A 22,219-nucleotide genomic window follows, 5' to 3' on the forward strand; every position below is an offset into this window, starting at 1 on the left:
GGGGCCCAAAACTTCTGACAATACTCCAAGTGCTGTCTGACCTCAGGTTTACATGCTTGCTTTTTTATTCTAATTCTCTGGAAACGAATGTTAACATTGTGTTTACCTTCCTGACCACTGACTCAACCTACGATTTAACCACTGGGGAATCCCAGGTCCCTTTGCACTGCTGATGACTGGGTGCTGAGATCTGTTCTGATGATTTCTCTTTAACTCTCGTCTAACGGACAGGAATACATGAAGGTTTCTGCAGCTGATCTTCAGGCGGTGCTGCATGCACTTGATGCTCAGAAAACAAAACAACTGCTGCACGTCTTAAACACGAACTGGAGCAGTCTGCAGGTAAGCACTTTGATACCTGTTGCCCCCACAGCTCAACAGTCCACGGACTAGAGAGCTTACCCTCTGCATTTAACGCAGAAACTGCTGGAATATTCTCCAGGACAGTCAGCACCTATGGAGGAAGGAACAGACTTGTTTCAGGTCAACAATTCTGCATTTAAAAAGTTAGCGATGAGGGTTTTGAGCATGTATTGAGGCAGGCAAAGGAGAGGAGGGAAGGACAGACGTGGTAAATGAAAGGGGAGATGGCAGGAGGTTGGGCTGAAGTCAACCATGATGGAATGGCTGATCAGATTAGATGGGCTGAATGGCCCAATTCCACTCCTATGTCTTATAAAGAGTGGAAGCAGAGCTTTAATGAAAAAAAAATTGGTAAATTTTTTTATTATTGTTGCATATCTGGGTGTTGGGGTGGAGATATGTTCCTACCAAAGGAGGTGTAAGGCACTCCTTCCCTCCTCTAGCCTGCAGGTCACCCTTGGGCAAGGTGTAGCACCTGCTTAGCCCCCCGATCAGGGTCATGTGAAGCCATGGAAGCAGGTGGTGGATGGTCGTTTGAGCAGCCGGTGCAGATCACAAGTCCTGGTTATGTAGGCACTGGCAATCTCTGAAGAGTATTGATAATGGCTGGTATCACCCGTCTTGTAAAGACACTGCCCAGAAGAAGGCAATGGCAAAACCACTTCCTTGAAAAAAGTAGCATCCATCAATAAGGACCCCCTTCACCCAAGTCAGGCCCTCTTCTCATGAAGGAGGAGGTACAGGAGCCCGAAGACACACACTCAACAATTCAGGAACAGCTTCTTCCCCTCTGCCAGCAGGTTTCTGAACGGTCCATGGACACCAGATTAGGAGAATGGGCAAAGAAGTGGCAGATGGAATACAGTGTCAGGAAGTGTACAGTCATGCACCTTGGTAAAAGAAATAAAAGGATACACTATTTTCTAAATAGAGAAAAAGTTTTAAAAAAAATCTGAGGTGCAAAGGGATTGGGAGACCTTGTGCAGGATTTCCTAAAAATTAATTTGCAGGTTGAGTTTGTGGTGAGGAAGACAAATGCAATGTTAGCGTTCATTTCAAAAGGACTAGAATATAAAAGCAAGGATGCAGTGTCAGGCTTTATAAAGCACTGGTGAGGCCTCACAGAGTATTGTGAGCAGTTTTGGGCCCCTTAGAAAGGATGTGCTGACTTTGGAGAAGTTTCAAAGGAAGTTCATGAAAATGATTGTGGCTTGTCGTATGAAGAGCGTTTGATGGCTCTGGGCCTGTACTCACTAAAATTCAGAGGGGTGACCGAATAGAAACCCATCAAATGTTAAAAGGCCTCGGAGCGGATGTGAAGAGGACGCTTCCTATGGTGGGAGAGTCCAGGACCGGAAGACACAGCCTCTGGAGAGAGGGGTGTCTGTTTAGAACGGAGGTGAGGGGGAATTTCTTTAGCCAGTTAGTGGTGAATCTGTGGCGTTCATTGCCACAGGTGGCTGTTTAGGCCAAATCTTTATGTATATTTAAGGCAGAGGTTGATAGATTCTTGATTGGTCGAGGCAAGGAGGGATATGGGGAGAAGGCTGGACATTGGTGCCGAGAGGGAAAATGGATCAGCCATGATGATACGGTGAATCAGAATCGATGGGCAAAATAGCCTAATTCTGTTCCTATAAGGTATGGCCACATTAGTGGGATTGTATTACAGACCACCCAATAGTCAACGAGACTTGGAAGAGCAAATCTGCAGAGAGGTAGCAGACAACTGCAGGAAACATAAAGTTGTGGTGGTAGGGGATTTTAATTTTCCATACATTGATTGGGACTCCCATACTGTTAGGGGTCTAGATGGTTTAGAGTTTGTAAAATGTGTTCAGGAAAGTTTTCTAAATCAATATATAGAGGGACAAACTAGAGGGGATGCAATATTGGATCTCCTGTTAGGAAACGAATTAGGGCAAGTGACAGAAGTCTGTGTAGGGGAGCACTTTGGTTCCAGAGATCATAACACCATTAGTTTCAATTTGATCATGGACAAAGATAGATCTGGTCCTAGGGTTGAGGTTCTGAACTGGAAGAAGGCCAAATTTGAAGAAATGAGAAAGGATCTAAAAAGCATGGATTGGGACAGGTTGTTCTCTGGCAAAGATGTGATTGGTAGGTGGGAAGCCTTCAAAGGGGAAATTTTGAGAGTGCAGAGTTTTATGTTCCTGTCAGGATTAAAGGCAAATTGAATAGGAATAAGGAACCTTGGTTCCAAGGGATATTGCAACTCTGATAAAGAAGAAGAGGGAGTTGTATGAAATGTATAGGAAACAGGGAGTAAATCAGGTGCTTGAGGAGTATAAGAAGTGCAAGAAAATACTTAAGAAAGAAATCAGGAGGGCTAAAAGAAGACATGAGGTTGCCTTGGCAGTCAAAGTGAAGGATAATCCAAAGAGCTTTTACAGGTATATTAAGAGCGAAAGGATTGTAAGGGATAAAATTGGTCCTCTTGAAGATCAGAGTGGTCGGCTATGTGTGGAACCAAAGGAAATGGGGGAGATCTTAAATAGGTTTTTTGCGTCTGTATTTACTAAGGAAACTGGCATGAAGTCTATGGAATTAAGGGAAACAAGTAGTGAGATCATGGAAACTGTACAGATTGAAAAGGAGGAGGTGCTTGCTGTCTTGATGAAAATTAAAGTGGATAAATCCCCGGGACCTGACAGAGTGTTCCCTCGGACCTTGAAGGAGAGTAGTGTTGAAATTGCAGGGGCCCTGGCTGAAATATTTAAAATGTCGCTGTCTACAGGTGAGGTGCCGGAGGATTGGAGAGTGGCTCATGTTGTTCCGTTGTTTGAAAAAGGATGGAAAAGTAATCCGGGAAATTATAGGCCAGTAAGTTTAACGTCGGTAGTAGGTAAGTTATTGGAGGGAGTACTAAGAGACAGAATCTACAAGCATTTGGATAGACAGGGACTTATTAGGGAGAGTCAACATGGCTTTGTGCGTGGTAGGTCATGTTTGACCAATCCATTGGAGTTTTTCGAGGAGGTTACCAGGAAAGTGGATGAAGGGAAGGCAGTGGATATGGTCTACATGGACCTCAGTAAGGCCTTTGACAAGGTCCCGCATGGGAGGTTAGTTAGGAAAATTCAGTCGCTAGGTATACATGGAGAGGTGGTAAATTGGATTAGACATTGGCTCGATGGAAGAAGCCAGAGAGTGGTGGTAGAGAATTGCTTCTCTGAGTGGAGGCCTGTGACTAGTGGTGTGCCACAGGGATCAGTGCTGGGTCCATTGTTATTTGTCATCTATATCAATGATCTGGATGATAATGTGGTAAATTGGATCAGCAAGTTTGCTGATGATACAAAGATTGGAGGTGTAGTAGACAGTGAGGAAGGTTTTCAGAGCCTGCAGAGGGACTTAGACCAGCTGGAAAAATGGGCTGAAAAATGGCAGATGGAGTTTAATACAGACAAGTGTGAGGTATTGCACGTGGGAAGGACAAACCAAGGTAGAACATACAGGGTTAATGGTAAGGCACTGAGGAGTGCGGTGGAACAGAGGGATCTGGGAATACAGATACAAAATTCCCTAAAAGTGTCGTCACAGGTAGATAGGGTGGTAAAGAGAGCTTTTGGTACATTGGCCTTTATTAATCGAAGTATTGAGTATAAGAGCTGGAATGTTATGATGAGGTTGTATAAGGCATTGGTGAGGCCGAATCTGGAGTATTGTGTTCAGTTTTGGTCACCAAATTACAGGAAGGATATAAATAAGGTTGAAAGAGTGCAGAGAAGGTTTACAAGGATGTTGCCGGGACTTGAGAAACTCAGTTACGGAGAAAGGTTGAATAGGTTAGGACTTTATTCCCTGGAGTGTAGTAGAAAGAGGGGAGATTTGATAGAGGTATATAAAATTATGACGGGTATAGATAGGGTGAATGCAAGCAGGCTTTTTCCACTGAGGCAAGGGGAGAAAAAAAACAGAGGACATGGGTTATGGGTGAGGGGGGAAAAGTTTAAAGGGAACATTGGGGGGGGGCTTCTTCACACAGAGAGTGGTGGGAGTATGGAATGAGCTGCCAGACGAGGTGGTAAATGCAGGTTCTTTTTTAACATTTAAGAATAAATTGGACAGATACATGGATGAGAGGTGTATGGAGGGATATGGTCCGTGTGCAGGTCAGTGGGACTAGGCAGAAAATGGTTCGGCACAGCCAAGAAGGGCCAAAAGGCCTGTTTCTGTGCTGTAGTTTCTATGGTTTCTATATCTTATGGTCTTACGGTGTGGCCTAATTCTGTTCCTATATCTTACGGTCTTACGGTGTAATGTACATACTCCAATAATAAATTTACTTTGAGTTTGACTTTGATCCTCCTGATCTTCAACATCTTGACGTGTCGTGGCCTCGCTGTCTCTGGGATGTTGACAAAGTTGGGGTTGACATTGTTCTGTTTAAGGGCAGCATGTGAGCGTAGCAGTTAGCACAACGGCTTTACAGCGCCGACAGTAAGACGGGGGTTCGATTCCTGCCACTGCTTGTAAAGAGTTTGTACGTTCTCCCCATGATCGTGTGGGTTTCCTCTGGGTGCTCCCGTTACCTCCCCCATTCCAAAGGCGTTCCGGTTAGTAGGTTAGTTGGTCATTTGGGTGTAATTGGGCCAGAATGGCCTGTAGCACGCCGTACTTATAAGAACAAAAAAATAGAAAGATGGGAAAATGTTTCTCCAGTCCTGCTGAAGAGTCTCGGCCCGAAACATCAACTGTACTTTTTTCCATAGGTGCTGCCTGGCCTGCTGAGCTCCTCCAGCACTTTGTGTGTGTTGCTCGGATTTCCAGCATCCGCAGATTTTCTCTTGTTTGAGAAGGTGTGATTTATAAGGAAAGTTATCTGCTAGTGAAAGAAGCCTATCAAAATGATGAATTATTAAATATTTAAATATTTATTTATTAAATATTTTAACCATAGCTTTGTTTTTATTTTGGGATAAATATGATTTTTTTTCTGATTTCTAGTTTTACAAATCTGCTTTTAATTTCAGATTCGGGATGATCTGAGGACGGTTCTGGCATCGGTCTTTTTCAAAAGAATACTGCTCACCGACCCAAATATGTTTCCAGAGTTCGTTTATTTACTACCTCACCTATCAGCATCCGAAATCCGAGCACTACCAGTGACCTTGGACACGGAGGAAGTGTGCGTCGCGTGTCCCTTCAACACTAAAGATCTTTAAATACTGCCTTTGTTTCACTTCCCATCCTTTTCACACAAAATTCACTTGTATGTACTGTCACCTATAGTTTGAAAGCTTCACTCCCTCTTTACAACAAAGTTCAAAATTTTCCAAATTCAAGTAACCTCCTACAGTCAGTTTTATAACCAGTGAGTTCCTAGTTGGCTGAATCATTTCATTCAGATAATGATCCTAATTTAAGTGTAATAGATTATCAGCAGACACCTGAATTTGTCATTGTTGAGACCTGTTTGTCTGGATCATAGTGAATGAGACGTTGAAGGGTTCTGAATTCTGGTCCATCTTTTACCATTTTTACCCCTCCCCTGGTCATCACTAGGCCGGCTGGTGGCTTAGTGGCATCAACGCCGGATTTCGGAGCGAAGGCTCCTGAGTTGGAATCCAGCTGGCTCCCTTGCATACTTTCCATCCGTCGAGCTAGCAACTTGACCTCGTAAGAATAAGAAAGCCTGCTAAAAAAAAATGCCGTCATGACAGCGTCCCAATGACTCCACTCGGAGTTAAGGGCTTTCTTCTTCTGGCCATCACTAGCACATCCCTCCCTCTGGTTCCCTTGTCACCCCCTTCCCTTTATTCTGTGGTACGCTTTCCTCTCCAATCAGATTCCATCTTCTTCAGCCCTGAGTCCTGATGAAAGGTCTCGGCCTGAAACGACAACTCTTTATTTACTTAGAGATACAGCGCGATACAGGCCTTTCCGGCCCAACAAGCCACCTTTTTAACGTTAGCCTAATCATGATTACCGATTAGCCTCCTAACCAGTACACCTTCGGACTGTGAGAGAAAAGCAGAGCACCTGGAGGAAACCCACACGGTCACAGGGAGAACGTGCAGATGCCTTACAGACGGCGCCAAAATTGTACCTCCGAACTTCGATGCCCTGAGCAGTAATGGCGTTGTGTTAACCACTATGGTTCCGTGATACCCCCTCTCCATAGGCACTGACTGACTGGCTGAGTTCCATCAGCATGTTATGTGTGTTCTTCAGCCCCTTGTCATTTCTACCTATCACCTCCCAGCTCCTGCCTCCCCCCCCCCCCCACACCGTTAGGTACTGATTATCTCCCCTCCACCTTTCCAGCCCAGATGAAGGGTCTCGACCAACCTAATACATCGACTGTCCGTTTCCTGAACGACACACACATAATGCTGGAGGAATTTAACAGGTCAGGCAGCATCTATGGAGAGGAATAAATGGTTGACGTTTTGGGCTGAGACCTTTCATCAGGACTGGAAAGGAAGGAGGAAGAAGCTCTTTGAACTATCCCCGACCAGCTTCAATTCATTCCCCTCCCCTACCAACCTGGCTTCATCAGGACTGGAAAGGAAGGGGGAAGAAGCTCTTTGAACTATCCCCGACCAGCTTCAATTCATTCCCCTCCCCTACCAACCTGGCTTCACCCACCACTTCCCATCTTGTACCCCCCCACCCCCCCCGACCTTCTTATTCTGGTTTCTGTCCACTTCCTTTCCAGTCCTGTTGAAGGGTCTTGGCTCGAAACATCAACTGTCTATTCCCCTCCATTGATGCTGCCTGACCTGCTGAATTCCTCCAGCATTTTGTGGGTGTTGCTCAAGATTTTCAGCTTCTGCAGACTCTCTTATGTTTACAATTCACTTCACTTACCGCTTGTTTTTTTGGAAATAATCAGACCCCCTTCTTTGTGCAGAGGCCCTCCCTGGACGCTGCCTGACTTGCTGAGTTTATCCACCATTTTGTGCCTGTTGCCCAAGATTTCCAGAATCCGCAGAATCTCCTGTGTTTACGATTCACTTCACTGACTCCTGTGTTTACGATTCACTTCACTGACTGCTGTGTTTTTTTCCACTTCAGGTTAGCAGTGGTTGACCAGGTCTTTGGGGAGCTGTCTGATGACCAGAGGGCAGCCTTCGTCCAGTGGGTATTAAGCTCTGGGAGGTTTAACTCTGTGACCACGTGGCCTCTGACCTTCCTGCAGCACATGAGTAAGCTGCTGGTGTTCCTGCCATTCGAGAGGTTTCAGCGTCTCTCCCGTAGTCAGGTACTGTAAAGAGACAGCTCTCTCAGTCTCAGGATAACCCCAAACAAGTTCAAGTTTAATTGTCATTCAACCATACACACGTGTTCATTAAAACAAAACAGTGTCCGAAGTGCAAAACACACCACATACAGTAACGAGAGCACATACAGTCACACAAAAAATAATATCAGCTGAAGTCCCTGAGTGTCATGGCCTGAAGATTGATGGTACACGGGATGTTGTCCTGGAGCCACGTTTCTGCAAGAACAAGTACGCAGCAGTTCCCCACCTCGTGCTGGTTCAGCAGACGAAGGCAAATCAGCTTGACTGGCACTGTGTCCGCCAAGGAAACCCCGCTTCTCTTCCAGGGAGTGAACCCGGAGAACAGCCCCGAGAGGAGTGGCCAGACTCCAACTCAGCACGGACTCCAGTGCCCTCTGTTCTCTCCTGCACCACCTCCAGTGCCTCCTCCCCTAGGTGGCAATGCCGCAGCACAGGGGCTTGGTCCACACGACAACCTAACTCACGCAGGCTGCCTGCCGTCGACGTTGCCAAGCAACTTGCAGTATTTTGCATTCGCAATGCCTGACAGGGTGTCACAATCACAACAAAAGACATTTAAGACAAACACTTACACCTTTTGTTGAACGTGGAGAAGTTGATGTGACTAAGCTGGCTGCCATGTTTGTGTTTCAGTTTTTCTGATGTAACATTGGAATGCACAGTAGGATTCCACAAACAACACAGTTTACCTTCACCACTCTGTTACTTCGTGGTCACTGGGGTATTTACTGTATTATTGCCATGTAGAGCAGGTGTTCTTAACCTGGGCTCCAGGGATAGATTCTAGGGGGTCAGTGAACTTGGATGGGGGAAAAAAAAATTCTCTAAGCTCTAATGGAAATTTAGTATGTTCTTTAATTATGAATGTAGGCAACAAACCAAAGGAGTACCTGTGACTTTGTTACCTTTAGAAGTCGCTGATATTTTCAAATCAAAGTTGTTAAATTACAGCTAGGTTGGCACAGTAGTGTAGTGGTTAGCACAACGGTTTACAGTACCAGCGACCCGGGTTTGATTCCCATTGCATGGTAGTGTAGTGGTTAGCACAACGCTTTACAGTACCGGTGACCTGGGTTCAATTCCATCGCTGTCTGAAAGTAGTTTCTACGTTCTCGCTGTGCCTGTGTGGGTTTCCTCCAAGTGCTTGGGTTTCCTCCCACAGTTCAAAGACGTACCGGTTGGTAAGTTAATCGGACATTGTAAATTGACCCGTGATTAGGCTAGGATTAAATCATAGGATTGCTGGCAGCTTGGCTCCGAAGGGTCAGAAGGGACTATTCCATGCTGTATCTCAGTAAGTAAATAAAGGTGTCCTGACGAAGGGTCTCGGCCTGAAACGTCGACTATACCTCTTCCTAGAGATGCTGCCTGGCCTGCTGCGTTCACCAGCAACTTTGATGTGTGTTGCTTGAAATAAATGTATCATCTTATTTAGTGCATTAAGAAAGAAGCACATATATTATTATACCACAAATTTGTTTTTTATGCATGTTGATAACTGTATTTCAATACAATTGGTTTATTTTGTATTCCAGTGTTTTTTTATTTTATATATTCAAATACATTATTCTGAGATAGGCTCCCCAGGCTTCATCGGACTGCCAAAGTGATCCGTAAAAAAGGTTAAGGACCCCTGGTGCAGAGTAACGTAACCACTCGAGTTGAGTATGATGTCCTGCTGAGGGATTGTCCATTGGGTTGTCAGGAGGTAGTAGAGAACGATTGGGGATCTACATGTCCAGGATCATTAGGTGGATTCCCATAATGGAGAACACCTGTGCGTGACTTTGTTTAACGTGGGGAGGCTGATGCATGATCAGTCACCACACCGTCCCTGACAGATCGGGATCAGGGTTCAGTGGATGGAGTGCAAGATGACTGAGGACACTTCACTACTGCTGCCTTCCTCCACCTTCACTGCCACTGGGATGTGTCATCATCTCCTGCCTGCTCCACCGTAAAGGTCTTGGTTGGATTGTCCTTTGTCTGGAACCCGCCCTGATCTTACCACCATGAGTGACCCTGCCAGGAGCTAAACTCTAGATGGCATTGTCTTAGGATGTCAGGAACTCACAAACCTCTCCTCCACGTCAGGATGGTGATCCTTGGAGAAGACCCTGTAGAACACCACAGTACAGAATCAGGCCCTTCAGCCCATCTATTTTGTGCCGACCTAGCCTTTTACCTATAGGCACCCGGACCAGTCCTCCTTGTCCCTCTTCCATGTTCCTACGTAAACTTCTCTTAAATATTACATACTTTTGTACTTTTATACTTTATTTTCACCAAACAATTGACACTAGAACGTACAATCATCACAGCAATATTTGATTCTACGCTTCCCGCTCCCTGGATTACAAATATTAAATATTAAAAATAGTAAAAATTAGTAAATATTTAAAAATTAAATTATAAATCAAAAATAGAAAAATGGAAAGTAAGGTAGTGCAAAAAAACCGAGAGGCAGGTCTGGATATTTGGAGGGTACGGCCCAGATCCGGGTCAGGATCCGTTCAGCAGTTTTATCACAGTTGGAAAGAAGCTGTTCCCAAATCTGGCTGTACGAGTCTTCAAGCTCCTGAGCCTTCTCCCGGAGGGAAGAGGGACGAAAAGTGTGTTGGCTGGGTGGGTCGTGTCCTTGATTATCCTGGCAGCACTGCTACAACAGCGTGCGGTGTAAAGTGAGTCCACAGATGGAAGATTGGTTTGTGTGATGTGCCGCGCCGTGTTCACGATCTTCTGCAGCTTCTTTCGGTCTTGGACAGGACAACTTCCATACCAGGTTGTGATGCACCCTAGAAGAATGCTTTCTACGGTGCATCTATAAAAATTAGTGAGGGTTTTAGGGGACAGGCCATATTTCCTTAGCTTTCTCAGGAAGTAAAGGCGCTGGTGGGCCTTCTTGGCAGTGGACTCTGCTTGGTTGGACCAAGTCAGGTCATTTGTGATATTGACCCCGAGGAACTTAAAGCTTTTGACCTGTTCCACTTGTGGACCACCGATGTAAATTGGGTCGTGTGGTCCGCTACTCCTTCTGAAGTCAACAACCAATTCGTTCGTCTTGCTGACGTTGAGGGATAGGTTATTGTCTTTGCACCATGCCACCAGGTTCTTAATTTCCTCTCTGTACTCAAACTCATCATTACCCGAGATACAGCCTACAATTGTTGTCATCAGCAAACTTATATATTGAGTTTGATGTAAACTTGGCTACACAATCATGGGTGTACAGTGAGTACAGCAGGGAGCTGAGTACACAGCCTTGTGGGGCACCGGTGCTCAGAGTGATTGTAGAGGAGAGCTTGTCCCCTGTTTTTACAGCCTGGGTCCCAACATACAAGGAGGAGGAGAAGATGGTGGCACGACGCAGCTTGTGCGGCCACTCCGGTGAATGATATCTGTAATCTGTCAAGTAGGATGCCGTGCACAATCCTGATCTGATGGATACAGATGTGAGAGAATGGAGGAACATCTGGAGAAACTTCTGAAATGCCTTTTTCGCTTTCACTTTTACTGTGTGGTCCAGAATCTCTGGAGGAGAAGGCCCCAAATCCTTGACTTTGCTTGTTGCTCAGCAGCTGGGACCGGCTCGAAGCACTCGGCAGAGATGGTGCTCGGTGCTTGGTGTGGAAGGGCTGGTTGGAGGCTCAAAGTTTTCTGATGGACTCAGAGTCGGCTGTGGTCGGGTGCTTCTAATGCATCGACTGTTGTCGGTGCCTGGAGGTTTATGGCAGGGAGAGTTTCTCCCTTCTGCTGCCTGCTATCGGGACTATCGGGAGTCGATCGGAACTTTGAGACTTTTTTTTTTACTGTGCCCATGGTCTGCTCTTTATCAAATTATGGTATTGCTTTGCACTGCTGTAACTATATATTATAATTATGTGGTCTTGTTGGTGTTAGTCTTTGGTTTGTCTTGTTTTTTTTTTGTGATATCACTCTGGAGGAACATTGTATCATTTTTTAATGCATGCATTTCTAAATGGCAATAAACGAGGACTGAGTGTCCTCACAATCTAATCTAATCTAATACAAACTTACATCTATCTCTTCGATGGCAGCTTGTTCCATAGTCGCACCACCCTCTGAATGAAAACATTTGATGTGCAGTTTCTGTCAGTGATTTTCTTTTGTGCTTCATGTTTTTGCTCTCATTTTGCACTATTTAATTTAATTTTTGATAAACCGAGGATTCTGGTTAACTGGACAATCGGTTAATCGATGCAGCTGCTTATTTGGGACAACTCTTAACAAAGACTACTCAAGAAAATAGTTGGGATTCCCTTTGTTTATTTGGGACACTGCTGTTTAATTACAAACGTACCTTGCTGAACAGTTTCTAACTAACATCAGTTGAGTGCACATCATCTGGCCGTTAGATGCTAGACTGTTCTTAGAGCGAACAGTTTTTAAATAGCGTCAGTTGTGTGTGTTTGTGTTCAAAAAGCAGTGACTTTTGTCACCGATAGTTGCTGAGAAATAAGACAATTCAGAACTGTTTTGCTCAGTGTAGTCTCAAGCACTCAGGCTTGGAGATGCCAGAAATGGCCAGGAGTGATTTCTCGACTTCAACAAGTTAGGAACTATGAAGAAATTGAAGGTATTGATAATTACCTTGAATATTACAATGAAAATGAAGATTTGGAGGGTGTAATTGTCAAAAGCATTGTCTGAAGGCAGTCCATTATCTGCACTTGGTGTTCGCACTGATTTTGTTCATTTACAATCAATCAAAAGAACACGGCAACCTACACTGATTGAATTCCTTTGTTGAAAACTATTAGGAACTAATACACACTTTTGTAGTATTGTAGTAGTATTGGTAGTATTCTAATTAGAACTGTATTTCACTTCACTTAAATAAATAATTTGTTACTCAGTTAAATGGTAGTTTGTCTTTTTCATACTTTTTCTTACTAGATGAGAACGCTTGATTCTTTTCCTCCTTTCTTTCACCAGATACTCATTGTGTTGGATGACCTGCTGGCCAGTAAACTGACCACAATCCAGGAAAGGTTTCTCATCCACACCGTCCTAAAAGGGGGCAAAACAATTGGAAAATCTGACTTTGAGAGGTGAGTATTGCAGCCTACTCTCAGGCCCTCAGAGTCGTGGAGTTGGACAGCACAGAAACAGGCCCTTTGGCCCACTGTCTCCGTGCAGACTGTCAGGGTATCCATCTGCATTAATCCTGTTTGCCAGTGCTTGGTCCATGGCGCTCTCTGTCTTGGTAATCCAAGTGCTTGTTAAAAGTTGAGAGTGTCCGTGTCCCCCCATCACAGTCCCACGGAGGAGACCATTTAAAAAAGTGAGGGCCCATGGGATCGGGGAAGTCAGCAAACTCGATCCAAAGCCTGTGTGCATGAGGATAGGAATTGGCTTATTATTGTCACGTGTACCAAGATACAGAGAAAAGCTTGTCTTGTACGCTGTTCATACAGATCCAATCAATACACAGTGCATTGCAGTAGAACAAGGTAAAACAACAACAACAATGCAGAATAAAGTGAACAGCTACTGAAAACGTTGCATTGCAGGTAAACGATAAAGTGCAAGATCATAACGAGGTAGATTGCGAGGCCAAGAGTCCATCTTATTGTTCCAGAGATCCACTCGATAGTCTGATAGCAGCAGGATGAACTCTGGCCCTGAGCCCCATGCTACGTGTTTTCAGGCTTTTGTATTTCCTGCCCGATAGGAGAGGGGGGTGAAGAGAGAATGTCTGGGTGGGTGGGATCTTTGATATTTTGGGTGGTTTACGGAGACTGCAAGAAGATCAGACGGAGTCCGTTGGAGGGGAGGCTAGTTTCGGTGGTGTTCAGAGCCAAGACAACAACTCTCTGAACTTTCTAGCGGCCTCGGACAGAGCAGTTGCTGTACGAAGCCAGGTGACAGATTGGGAAGAGAAACGGGAGCAGTTCCAAGAATGGGGGAGTGACCTGCGAGGGAGGGTTGGAGACTTCGTACAATCCAGACAAGGAAAGCTGGATGTATTGTGTAAAATATTCAGTGGTAAAGATGAGATAATCCTGTGTTGCATTAAAGTAAAATAGGATATTAGAGTGGGGATTGTGAAAAATAAATTATTGGCAAATGAACATTGAAGGTTAGGCTTGCCAGGATAAACTTGAATGGTAGTGTGGTCTGGAAACAGAATTTCAAAGATGTATGCAGAAAACAACCCTGATATGCATCTTACCCACAGACAACCAGGAAACAAAGAAGCACCATGGAACCCATTCAAAGAAAAACATTAACCTCTCCCCCCACCACCCCCCAGCGCAAACAAATCGAGCAAACAGCAACAAAAAATGAGCAAAAAGTACAGACTCCAAAACACAAAATCCAGAGTCCAGGCATATTCAGTTCAGCTCAGGCTGTTATCTGTGGGCCACCCCGGTTCAAAATCGCCCAAGATAGCAACAAAAAAAGGAGAGACCAGAAACCTGAAACACATCGTAACGTGAACTACACATTAGAAGCTTACAGAAAAACGGGACTGCCCTTCCAAAGGGGTGTTAGAAAACTCTGTTAGGGCCAGCTGGTGGCGCAACGACATTGGACCCGGTAGCGGAGGTTCCCGGGTTCGAAACTAGTCAAGTCCGCTCCCGAGTACACGTTCCATCCGTGCCGGATTGAGTGTCGAGATCACAACTCGATCTCATAAGATAAAGGGAAAATACTGCGAAATTGCCTGTGTGAGGAGTGGCACGCCACACAGTCGCTCTCTCTCGCTCCGCGCCTTGTAAAGGCATGAGAAAGACATCATCACAGATGCACGCACGGTCATGCCGACGCACACGCACAGACGTGAAGGCACGCACATGTAGACACGTACATACAGACTCACATGCATAGACTCGCACGCACGCGGGCACACGCCAAAAAAAAGAAAACTCTGTTAATTATATGTTATAAATTATCCCCCGTGTGGAGGAGAATCAGGGGCGTTTACTGGGCAGGTGAAAGCGTATTGGTTATTGGGAAATGTTTGGGGATAGGAATTGCTGTGGGAGTTATCATGGACTCGAAGGGCCAAAGGGCCTCTTACATTGTAAAGAAATATGAGAACGCCAGTAGAAGAATACAATGTTTACAGGTCAGTAAGAGAAGGACAGGGTGGAGAGACCGAGCACGGTAGTGTAACACTTTAAGGCACCAGTGACTGGGGTTCAGTTCCCGTTGCTGATTTGTAAAGAGTTTGTCCATTCTCTCCATGACTGCGTGGGTTTCCTCTGGGTGCTCTGATTTCCTCCCACACTCCAAAGATCTACAAGTTAGTAAGTTGTGGGCAAGCTATGCTGGCGCCAGAAGCATGGCAACATTTGCAGGCTGCCCCCAACGAATCCTCGGACTATGTTGGTTATTGACGCCACGGCGCATTTGTACATTGAACAAGTAAAGCTGATTGTTTCCTTTTTCAGCTCCCTTGTGAGCAAGGGGAGAGTGGAGAGAGCAACTTCAGTGTTCTTTCAAAGAGTTGCCATTGATACAGCGAGGTGAATGAATCTCTGTGCTGTAGGTTCCAATGGAATCAGGGTTCAGGCAACTGGGCTTCAACACTGTGATCTTTTGCAGCTTTTGATTCCCCCCCCCCCCACATTCAGTCTTTCTCCCAATTTTTGAGAGGATGGGGATCATTGCTTGTTATTTGACATCTTTCCCCATTCCTGGTGGCACAGAATGTACGTGGACCTCTCTGACTGAGGCTCTCCTGTTCCTAGGCTGGGCAGATTGATTTGTTCTGCAGCTTCCCAAGATCTGGAGCCCTACAAACAGAACCTTCAAACGGTCGCTGTCATCAAGGAGCAACTCCTGGACTGCATCGGTGATCAGATTTTTGTTCCAAATGAGCTGGTGAGTCATCAGAAGGCTAGTATCCCGGAGGTTTAATTTGAAAGCCTCGAGGCAGGCATTTGACCTTCTGGAACACTAGCTAACTGAGTAAATCAAGAATAAAAACAGTATCTGTATCGGTGATCCTGAGCTTACTGGCTCCCTGTAAAAATCCACCCTGTCATTACTTGTCCAAGCTGGGCTGTATCTGACCACAATCTCACAGCAACACGTTGAACACAGAACATTACAGCACCTTACAGGCCCTTTGGCCCACAATGTTGTGCCGACCCGTTAACCCACTCCAAGATCAATCTAATCCTTCCCTCCTACACGGCCCTCCATTTTTTCTCTCATCCATGTACCTGTCTGAGAGTCTCATTAATGAAGCTTCACGCTGCCAAAGTCCCTTTGCAAACTGAAGATTTATCAATTATTCAGGATCTATCCAGCCACAGTCCCTGCTATACCTTTGCCAACCATCACTGCCTGATAAAGTAATCAAATATTGAAATTATTTTAAAATGTTAATTCCCTGATGTGATTGGTGCGTGGTAAAAATCATTGTCTTTTGACGTACAGAGATTAAAATTGAGAAGGAGCACGTCTGAGTTCTCGAGGAAAAATGTTAATGCTCAGAGTTCCATGAGATTGGTTTGGTCACTGGAAGAAGTAGAAACTGTTCTGTAAGAGTTGAGAAGGTGCATGAGAGACCTCCTGGAGATGTGAAAACTCGTGAATAATTCTGCTGGGGTAACAATACAGAGCAGTACAGGCCCATCGTCCCACAATGTTGTGCCAATCTTTTACCCTGCTCTAGAATCAGTCTAACCCCCTCCCTCCTACATAGCCCTCCATTTTCTATTGTTCATTTGCATATCTAAGAGTTTCTTAGATGCCCCTAATATCTCTACCACCACCCCGGCAGAGCGTCCCACACAACCACCACTCTGTGTGTGAAGAACTTAACTCTGTCATCTCCCCTATGCTTTCCTCTAATCACCTTAAAATTCTGCCTCCTTGTTTTAACTAGTTCCATCCTGGGGAAAAAGTCTCTGTCTTTCCACATGACTTGTGCCTCTTATCATCTTGTACACCTCTATCAAGTCATCTCTTGTCTTCCTTCACTCCAAGGAGAAAAACCCCAGCTTGCTCAACTTCTCCCCATAAGACATGCTCTCTGATCCACACAGCATCCTGTAAATCTCCTCTACAAAGCTCCGTGTCATATAGGATTGGTTCCACACTGTCTTGTGGGAATAATTGCTAACATGCCTAGAGCTACGCTGTGTGTTGTTAGCTGAAATAAATGCCTATTTATACCACATTGTATTGAAGAGAGTTTGATTTCTGTGATCGCCTCAGTTGGGGTATTGCAGTTGGTCTATCTATAATCGCTCTGAATCACGATGCCTTGTGGTATAGTAATCAGTTCCTGGAAGCATTACGTTTACTTATAACACTACAGTTGTGAAACAGGCCCCTTCAGCCCATCTAGTCCCTGCTGAATTCTTAATCTGCTTACTCCCATTGAACTGCACCCGGTCCATAGCTCTCCATACCCCTCCCATCCATGTACCTATACAAACTTCCCTTAAATGTTGAAATCGAGCCCATATCCACCACTTCTGCTGGCAGCTCACTGCACACTCCCACCACTCCCCAAGTGAATTCACTTCCAGCTTTACATTTTCCATCTTGATTTCATACAGAACTAGGGAAAGCAGAGTGTAGATAGTCATGGAGCACTACAGCAAAGAACAGGCCCTTCAGCCCATCTAGTCTGTTCAAACTGTAATTCTGCTTAGTCCCATCGATCCACATCTGGACCATGGACCTCCAAGCTCCCCCCCATTATGGATCTATCTAAACTTTATCTTAAATACTGCGACCAAACCCACTCAACACTTCCCCACTGGCAGCTCATTCCACATTCGCACCACCCAATGAGTGAAGAAGTTTCCCTCAGAATCTCCTTTCACCTTTCACCCTTAACCCATGACCTCAGTGGAAAAAGCCTGCTTGCATTTACCCTATCTCTGCTTCCTGTAACAGGTTTGCTGAAGATTTTTACATTACAGGCAGAGATTGTTGGATAGTTTTTGAGAGATGTTACTAATGTCATTACTGCCCCTTTTCTCTTTGCATACAGCTTACGGATTTTCTGGTCAGATCAACCAGTATAATCGACAACGGACTCTTGGTGACGAATGAATTGTCAAGTCTGGTTAGCCTTCTCCCAATCCTCGGATTGTCCTTTCTAAAGCAACTTCACCCGGCACAGATCCAGGCCGTACTCCCGGAGCTCAGTACCGTGAACTTCACTTCTGTCCAGGTATAACTCTGCCACCTCCTTACTGTCCTGTTCTGCTGTTTGTAATGAGGACAAAAGAAAGCTTCAGGGAACTGGAGGATCTCCTGAAATGGGGAAATAACAGTCTGTGGAGTTACAGTGAGGAGAGGGCTGTGCACAGGACCAGTGCTTAACGTTCCATGGTTTCAGTGTGTTACGATAGATGGAAGGGTGAAAGGGGGGAAGGGTTGCAGCACTAATTGATAACAACAAGTGATGAATACAGAAGATTCTGTAGATGCTGGAAATCTAGGGAGAAGAATAAACAGTTGACATTCCAGGCTGAGATCCTTTATCAGGTCTGATATCAGGAACAAACATCCATTGTCAGAGACATAGAGTAGACAGCTGATAGCTCTTTCCCATGGTCAAAGTGTCTAATTCAGAGGGCATACATTCAGGGAAAGTTCAAAAGAAATGGATATCAGATCATAAACACAGGAGATTCTGCAGATGCTGGAAATCCAGCAAAACACACAAAATGCCGGAGGAAATCAACAGGTCAGGTAGCATTTAAACAATCAATGTTTCGGGATGAGACCCTTCATCAGGATCTTAACTAGTTAGTTTAATTAGTTAGGCACAGTATCATGGGCTGAAGAGGGTGTTCCAGCACTGTACTGTTCTGGTGTTTGATATATGGGAAAATATTGTAATCTCAACGAACTGAGACACTGAGCAGCTTTTCAACTTCTGCGCGCGGTACTGGACAGCCATTTTAACCACGATCATCATCATCATTACGTGCCGTCTCCTTTTACCCATGATAGCTTGGGCGATTCAGGCTTCGGCCTAGTATGCCAGTAGGAGAGATTTTTATTCAAAAGTACGCTTTTTAAAGGGAAATTACAGACGCAGATGGCAGCGACTACAGCTCAGAGTATATCTCATATTTGTGAGCTGCCCGCAAGCCGTTGCCGTGTATTGCCAGCGCTATCTTCCCACCTGCAAGAAAATGAATCTCAGGGCAGTATATGGTGGCATATAAATACTTCGATAATAAATTTACATTGAACTTTGATTCATTAGATTTATTAATGTTAGCATAGTTTATTTGAGTGACACACCATGCTGAGCTTTGAGAATCCACGTGCAGGATTCCGTTTCGCTGAAGCAGCCTCTTCCCCCTCCTCTTCACCCATGACGGGCACGAACCCACCTCAGGAAGCCAGCCTAAGAAACGTGGAGAGAAGGTGGTGGGGGCACGAGGCCCTCTGTCCAGCCCTAGGGATGGGCCATAGACCCTATGAGGGGCCCTTAAGTGACGACAGGAGAGCTGACGGGTGTGAGAGGGAGAACGTGGCTAGGCTGTAGGGAAATAAGAGAGCAAATAGCACAGGTGCAATTGCTCTGCAGGGAGCCAGTATGGATTCAATGGGTCCAATGGCCTCCATTGATGGATAGGCATGAATAAGATTTATTTTAGAGATACAACACAGTTACAGGCTCTCCCAGCCCAACCAGCCCATGCCGCCAGTCACACCCATGTGACCAAGTAACCATGTGACCAGTTGCACCCATGTGACCAATTAACCCGCGAACCAGTCCATCTTTGGAAACCCACACGTTCACAGGGAGAACTGCATCACCGTCTGATATGGTGGTGGGGCTACTGCACAGGATCAAAACAAGCTGCAGAGAGTTGTAAAGTTAGTCAGCTCCATCATGAGCCTCCATAGTATCCAGGACATCTTCAAGGAGCCATGCCTCAAAAAGGCAGCATCCATCATTAAGGACCCTCATCACCCAGGTCAAACCCTGTTCTCATTGCTACCATCGAGGAGGAGGTACAGAAGCCTGAAGACACACACTCAGTGATTCAGGGCCAGCTTTTTCCATTCTGCCGTCTGATTTCTGAATAGACATTGAACCCATGAACACTACACACTTCTTTTTTAAGTTCTATTTTTGCACTACTTATTTAATTTAGACCCGGCTGGTGGCGTAGTGGTATCAGTGCCGGACTTCGGAACGAAAGGTCCCAGGTTCGAATCCAGCCGGCTCCCCTGCACGCTTTCCATCCGTGCTGGGTTACGAACTGGTGATCTCTTTGGAAACTCACCCGGCAGAAGGCAATGGCAAACCAGTGCTGTAACTTGCCTCGTACGCGGTTCCCCACTACGTCAGAGAGGCGTGGAGGGAAATCGTCCACTAACCGGAGAAACTCCCGATGTGATGTACCTTTCCTTTTATTTAATTTAACTATTATATACTCTGTGTGTGCGCGCGTGTGTGAGTGTGTGTGTCTGCGTGTGTACTGTAATTTATATTTTTCCTATTACTATTTATTGTATTGAACTGCTGCCACGAAGACAACAAACTTTCCAAACTCCTTACAGGCAGTAGCGGGATTTGAACCCGGGTCGCTGGTGCTGTGACCACATCACACTAATTGCTGTGCTGCCGTGCCATCCCGTTTTCTTGAAGCGAGTTTCATTGTAGTTGTATACAATGGTGGTGATGTAGACATCCCGTCTCTTCACTGGCTGCAAGACCCAATGGAACCAGACTCCAATCGGTCATACAGCACAGCCACACAGCACAGAAACAGGCCCTTCAGCCCAACTTGGCCAGGCTGACCAAGATTCTAGTCCCTTTTGTCCACATTATCCAGTTCAAGTTTAATTGTCATTCAACCATAATCAACACCCATGAATAGATCCAAATGAAGCAGCATTCCGCCAGGGCCAAGGTGCAAAACACAACACCGACAGTCACACACAGCACAAGGCACACACAACACACATAGGATATCAAGCACATGTAAGATAGATAGACGCTTTATTGATCCCAAGGGAAATTACAGTGTCATGGTCGCATTACAAGATCACAGATACACAAATGAGATGCTATCGTAACATCTTGGGCATCTCATACTTGGACCACATCACAAACGAGCAGGTCCGCAAGACCATCCAGCACCACGTTGGCCCCCATGAAGACCTTCTCACAACAGTGAAGAAAAGAAAGCTGAGATGGTACGGCCACGTAACAAGATCCAGTGGCCTTGCAAAGTTCGTTCTACAAGGAACTGTGGAGGGGAAAATAAGGAGAGGCAGACAGAGGAAAAGATGGACGGACAACATTAAAGAATGGACGGGGAAAACATTTGCGGTGACCCAGGCTCTGGCACACAACCGCAACAGATGGAACAGACTGGTGCAAAGTTTGTTATGACGGCGCCCCAACAACTCCACCAGGAGTTAAGGGCGCAAGGAAGGAAGATATACAAATATTAGAAGAGAAGTAAGAAAGAATAAAAAATAAGTTACCTCAAATAGTCTAACAGGAGGGAGCCACCACTTCCCCAGCTATGGGTTGACTCATAGAGCCTAGTGGCCGAGGGTAAGAATGACTTCATATATCGCTCTTTGGAGCAGCACACTTGTCTTAGTCTGTTACTAAAAGTGCTCCTCTGTTTAGCCATGCAGAGGGTGAGAAACATTGTCCAGAATTGCCAGGATTTTCCATAGGGTCCTTTGTACTGCCACAGCCTCCAGTGTGCAATTAGTAAAATGTAGTCACTCAAAAAAATAGTCCAGGACCCTAAGTCCATGAATGTTGCAGCAGCCTGCAGTCGAGCACAATACAGCTGGTGTTCTGCCGAGCGAACACTGGGGAGGGGGACAGCACCAACTTCAGCTTGGATGCTCCACCACACTGCCTCTGGTGGAGCACACCAACTCTGGTGGCTGTGAACAGGCAACACCTCGGCTTGAGGCCTAATCTCACTATGACTGAGCCAACATCCTTCTAAATCCAATATGCAATAACCTTCCAAACTTTTCCTTTCCAAGATCCTCATAAAGGTTGTAAAAGTATCCACCTTAACCACATCCTCTGGGCAGCTCATTCCATATACTGACCACTCTGTAGGTGAAAAAGTTGTTTCCCGGGTTCTGACTAAATCTCTCCCCTCTCACCTTCTATCAGTACCCTCCAATTCCCAATCATAACTGCGCCTATACCCTATCTATGCCCTTCATGATTTTATAAACCTCGATATGATCACCCCCCCATTCTCCTCTGTTCCAATGGAAACAGTCCAAATCAGCTCAAACTCTCTCCAGAACTCAGCGCAACCAATATGTCTCAAGTTTATTTAAAGATGTAAATATTAGCTTTATTTGTCACATGTACAATGAAACATATAGTGAAATGTATCACCAACTTCCCAGCTCTTTACTTCACCCCCTCACCCACTCCTGATTTCACCCTATCACCTTCCTCCTCCCCCCCCCCCCGACTTTCTTACTCGGACTCCTCATCATCTTTTCCAGTCCTGATGTGGGGTCTCAGCCCAAAATGTCGACCGTTTATTCCCCTCCATAGATGCTTCCTGACCTGCTGAGTTCCTCCAGCATTTTGTGTGTGTTACCTTGGGTTTCCAGCATCTG

At 45.4% G+C, this 22,219-nt stretch overlaps 1 protein-coding gene across 1 annotated transcript in view; it reads left to right on the plus strand.

Annotated features, from left to right (window-relative positions):
• The window catches only part of strc1 (stereocilin 1), a 79,664-nt gene that overhangs the window by 10,132 nt on the left and 47,313 nt on the right, over positions 1 to 22,219 (plus strand). Inside the window, exons 3-8 of the mRNA XM_072277870.1 lie at positions 232 to 342; positions 5,361 to 5,515; positions 7,408 to 7,594; positions 12,593 to 12,708; positions 15,358 to 15,490; positions 17,622 to 17,804. Of these exons, the coding sequence (XP_072133971.1) occupies positions 232 to 342; positions 5,361 to 5,515; positions 7,408 to 7,594; positions 12,593 to 12,708; positions 15,358 to 15,490; positions 17,622 to 17,804 (885 nt within the window). The remainder of the gene's footprint in view (positions 1 to 231; positions 343 to 5,360; positions 5,516 to 7,407; positions 7,595 to 12,592; positions 12,709 to 15,357; positions 15,491 to 17,621; positions 17,805 to 22,219) is intronic.

This window comes from Mobula birostris, chromosome 14 (assembly GCF_030028105.1).
Source record: "Mobula birostris isolate sMobBir1 chromosome 14, sMobBir1.hap1, whole genome shotgun sequence".
NCBI classification, from domain to species: domain Eukaryota; kingdom Metazoa; phylum Chordata; class Chondrichthyes; order Myliobatiformes; family Myliobatidae; genus Mobula; species Mobula birostris.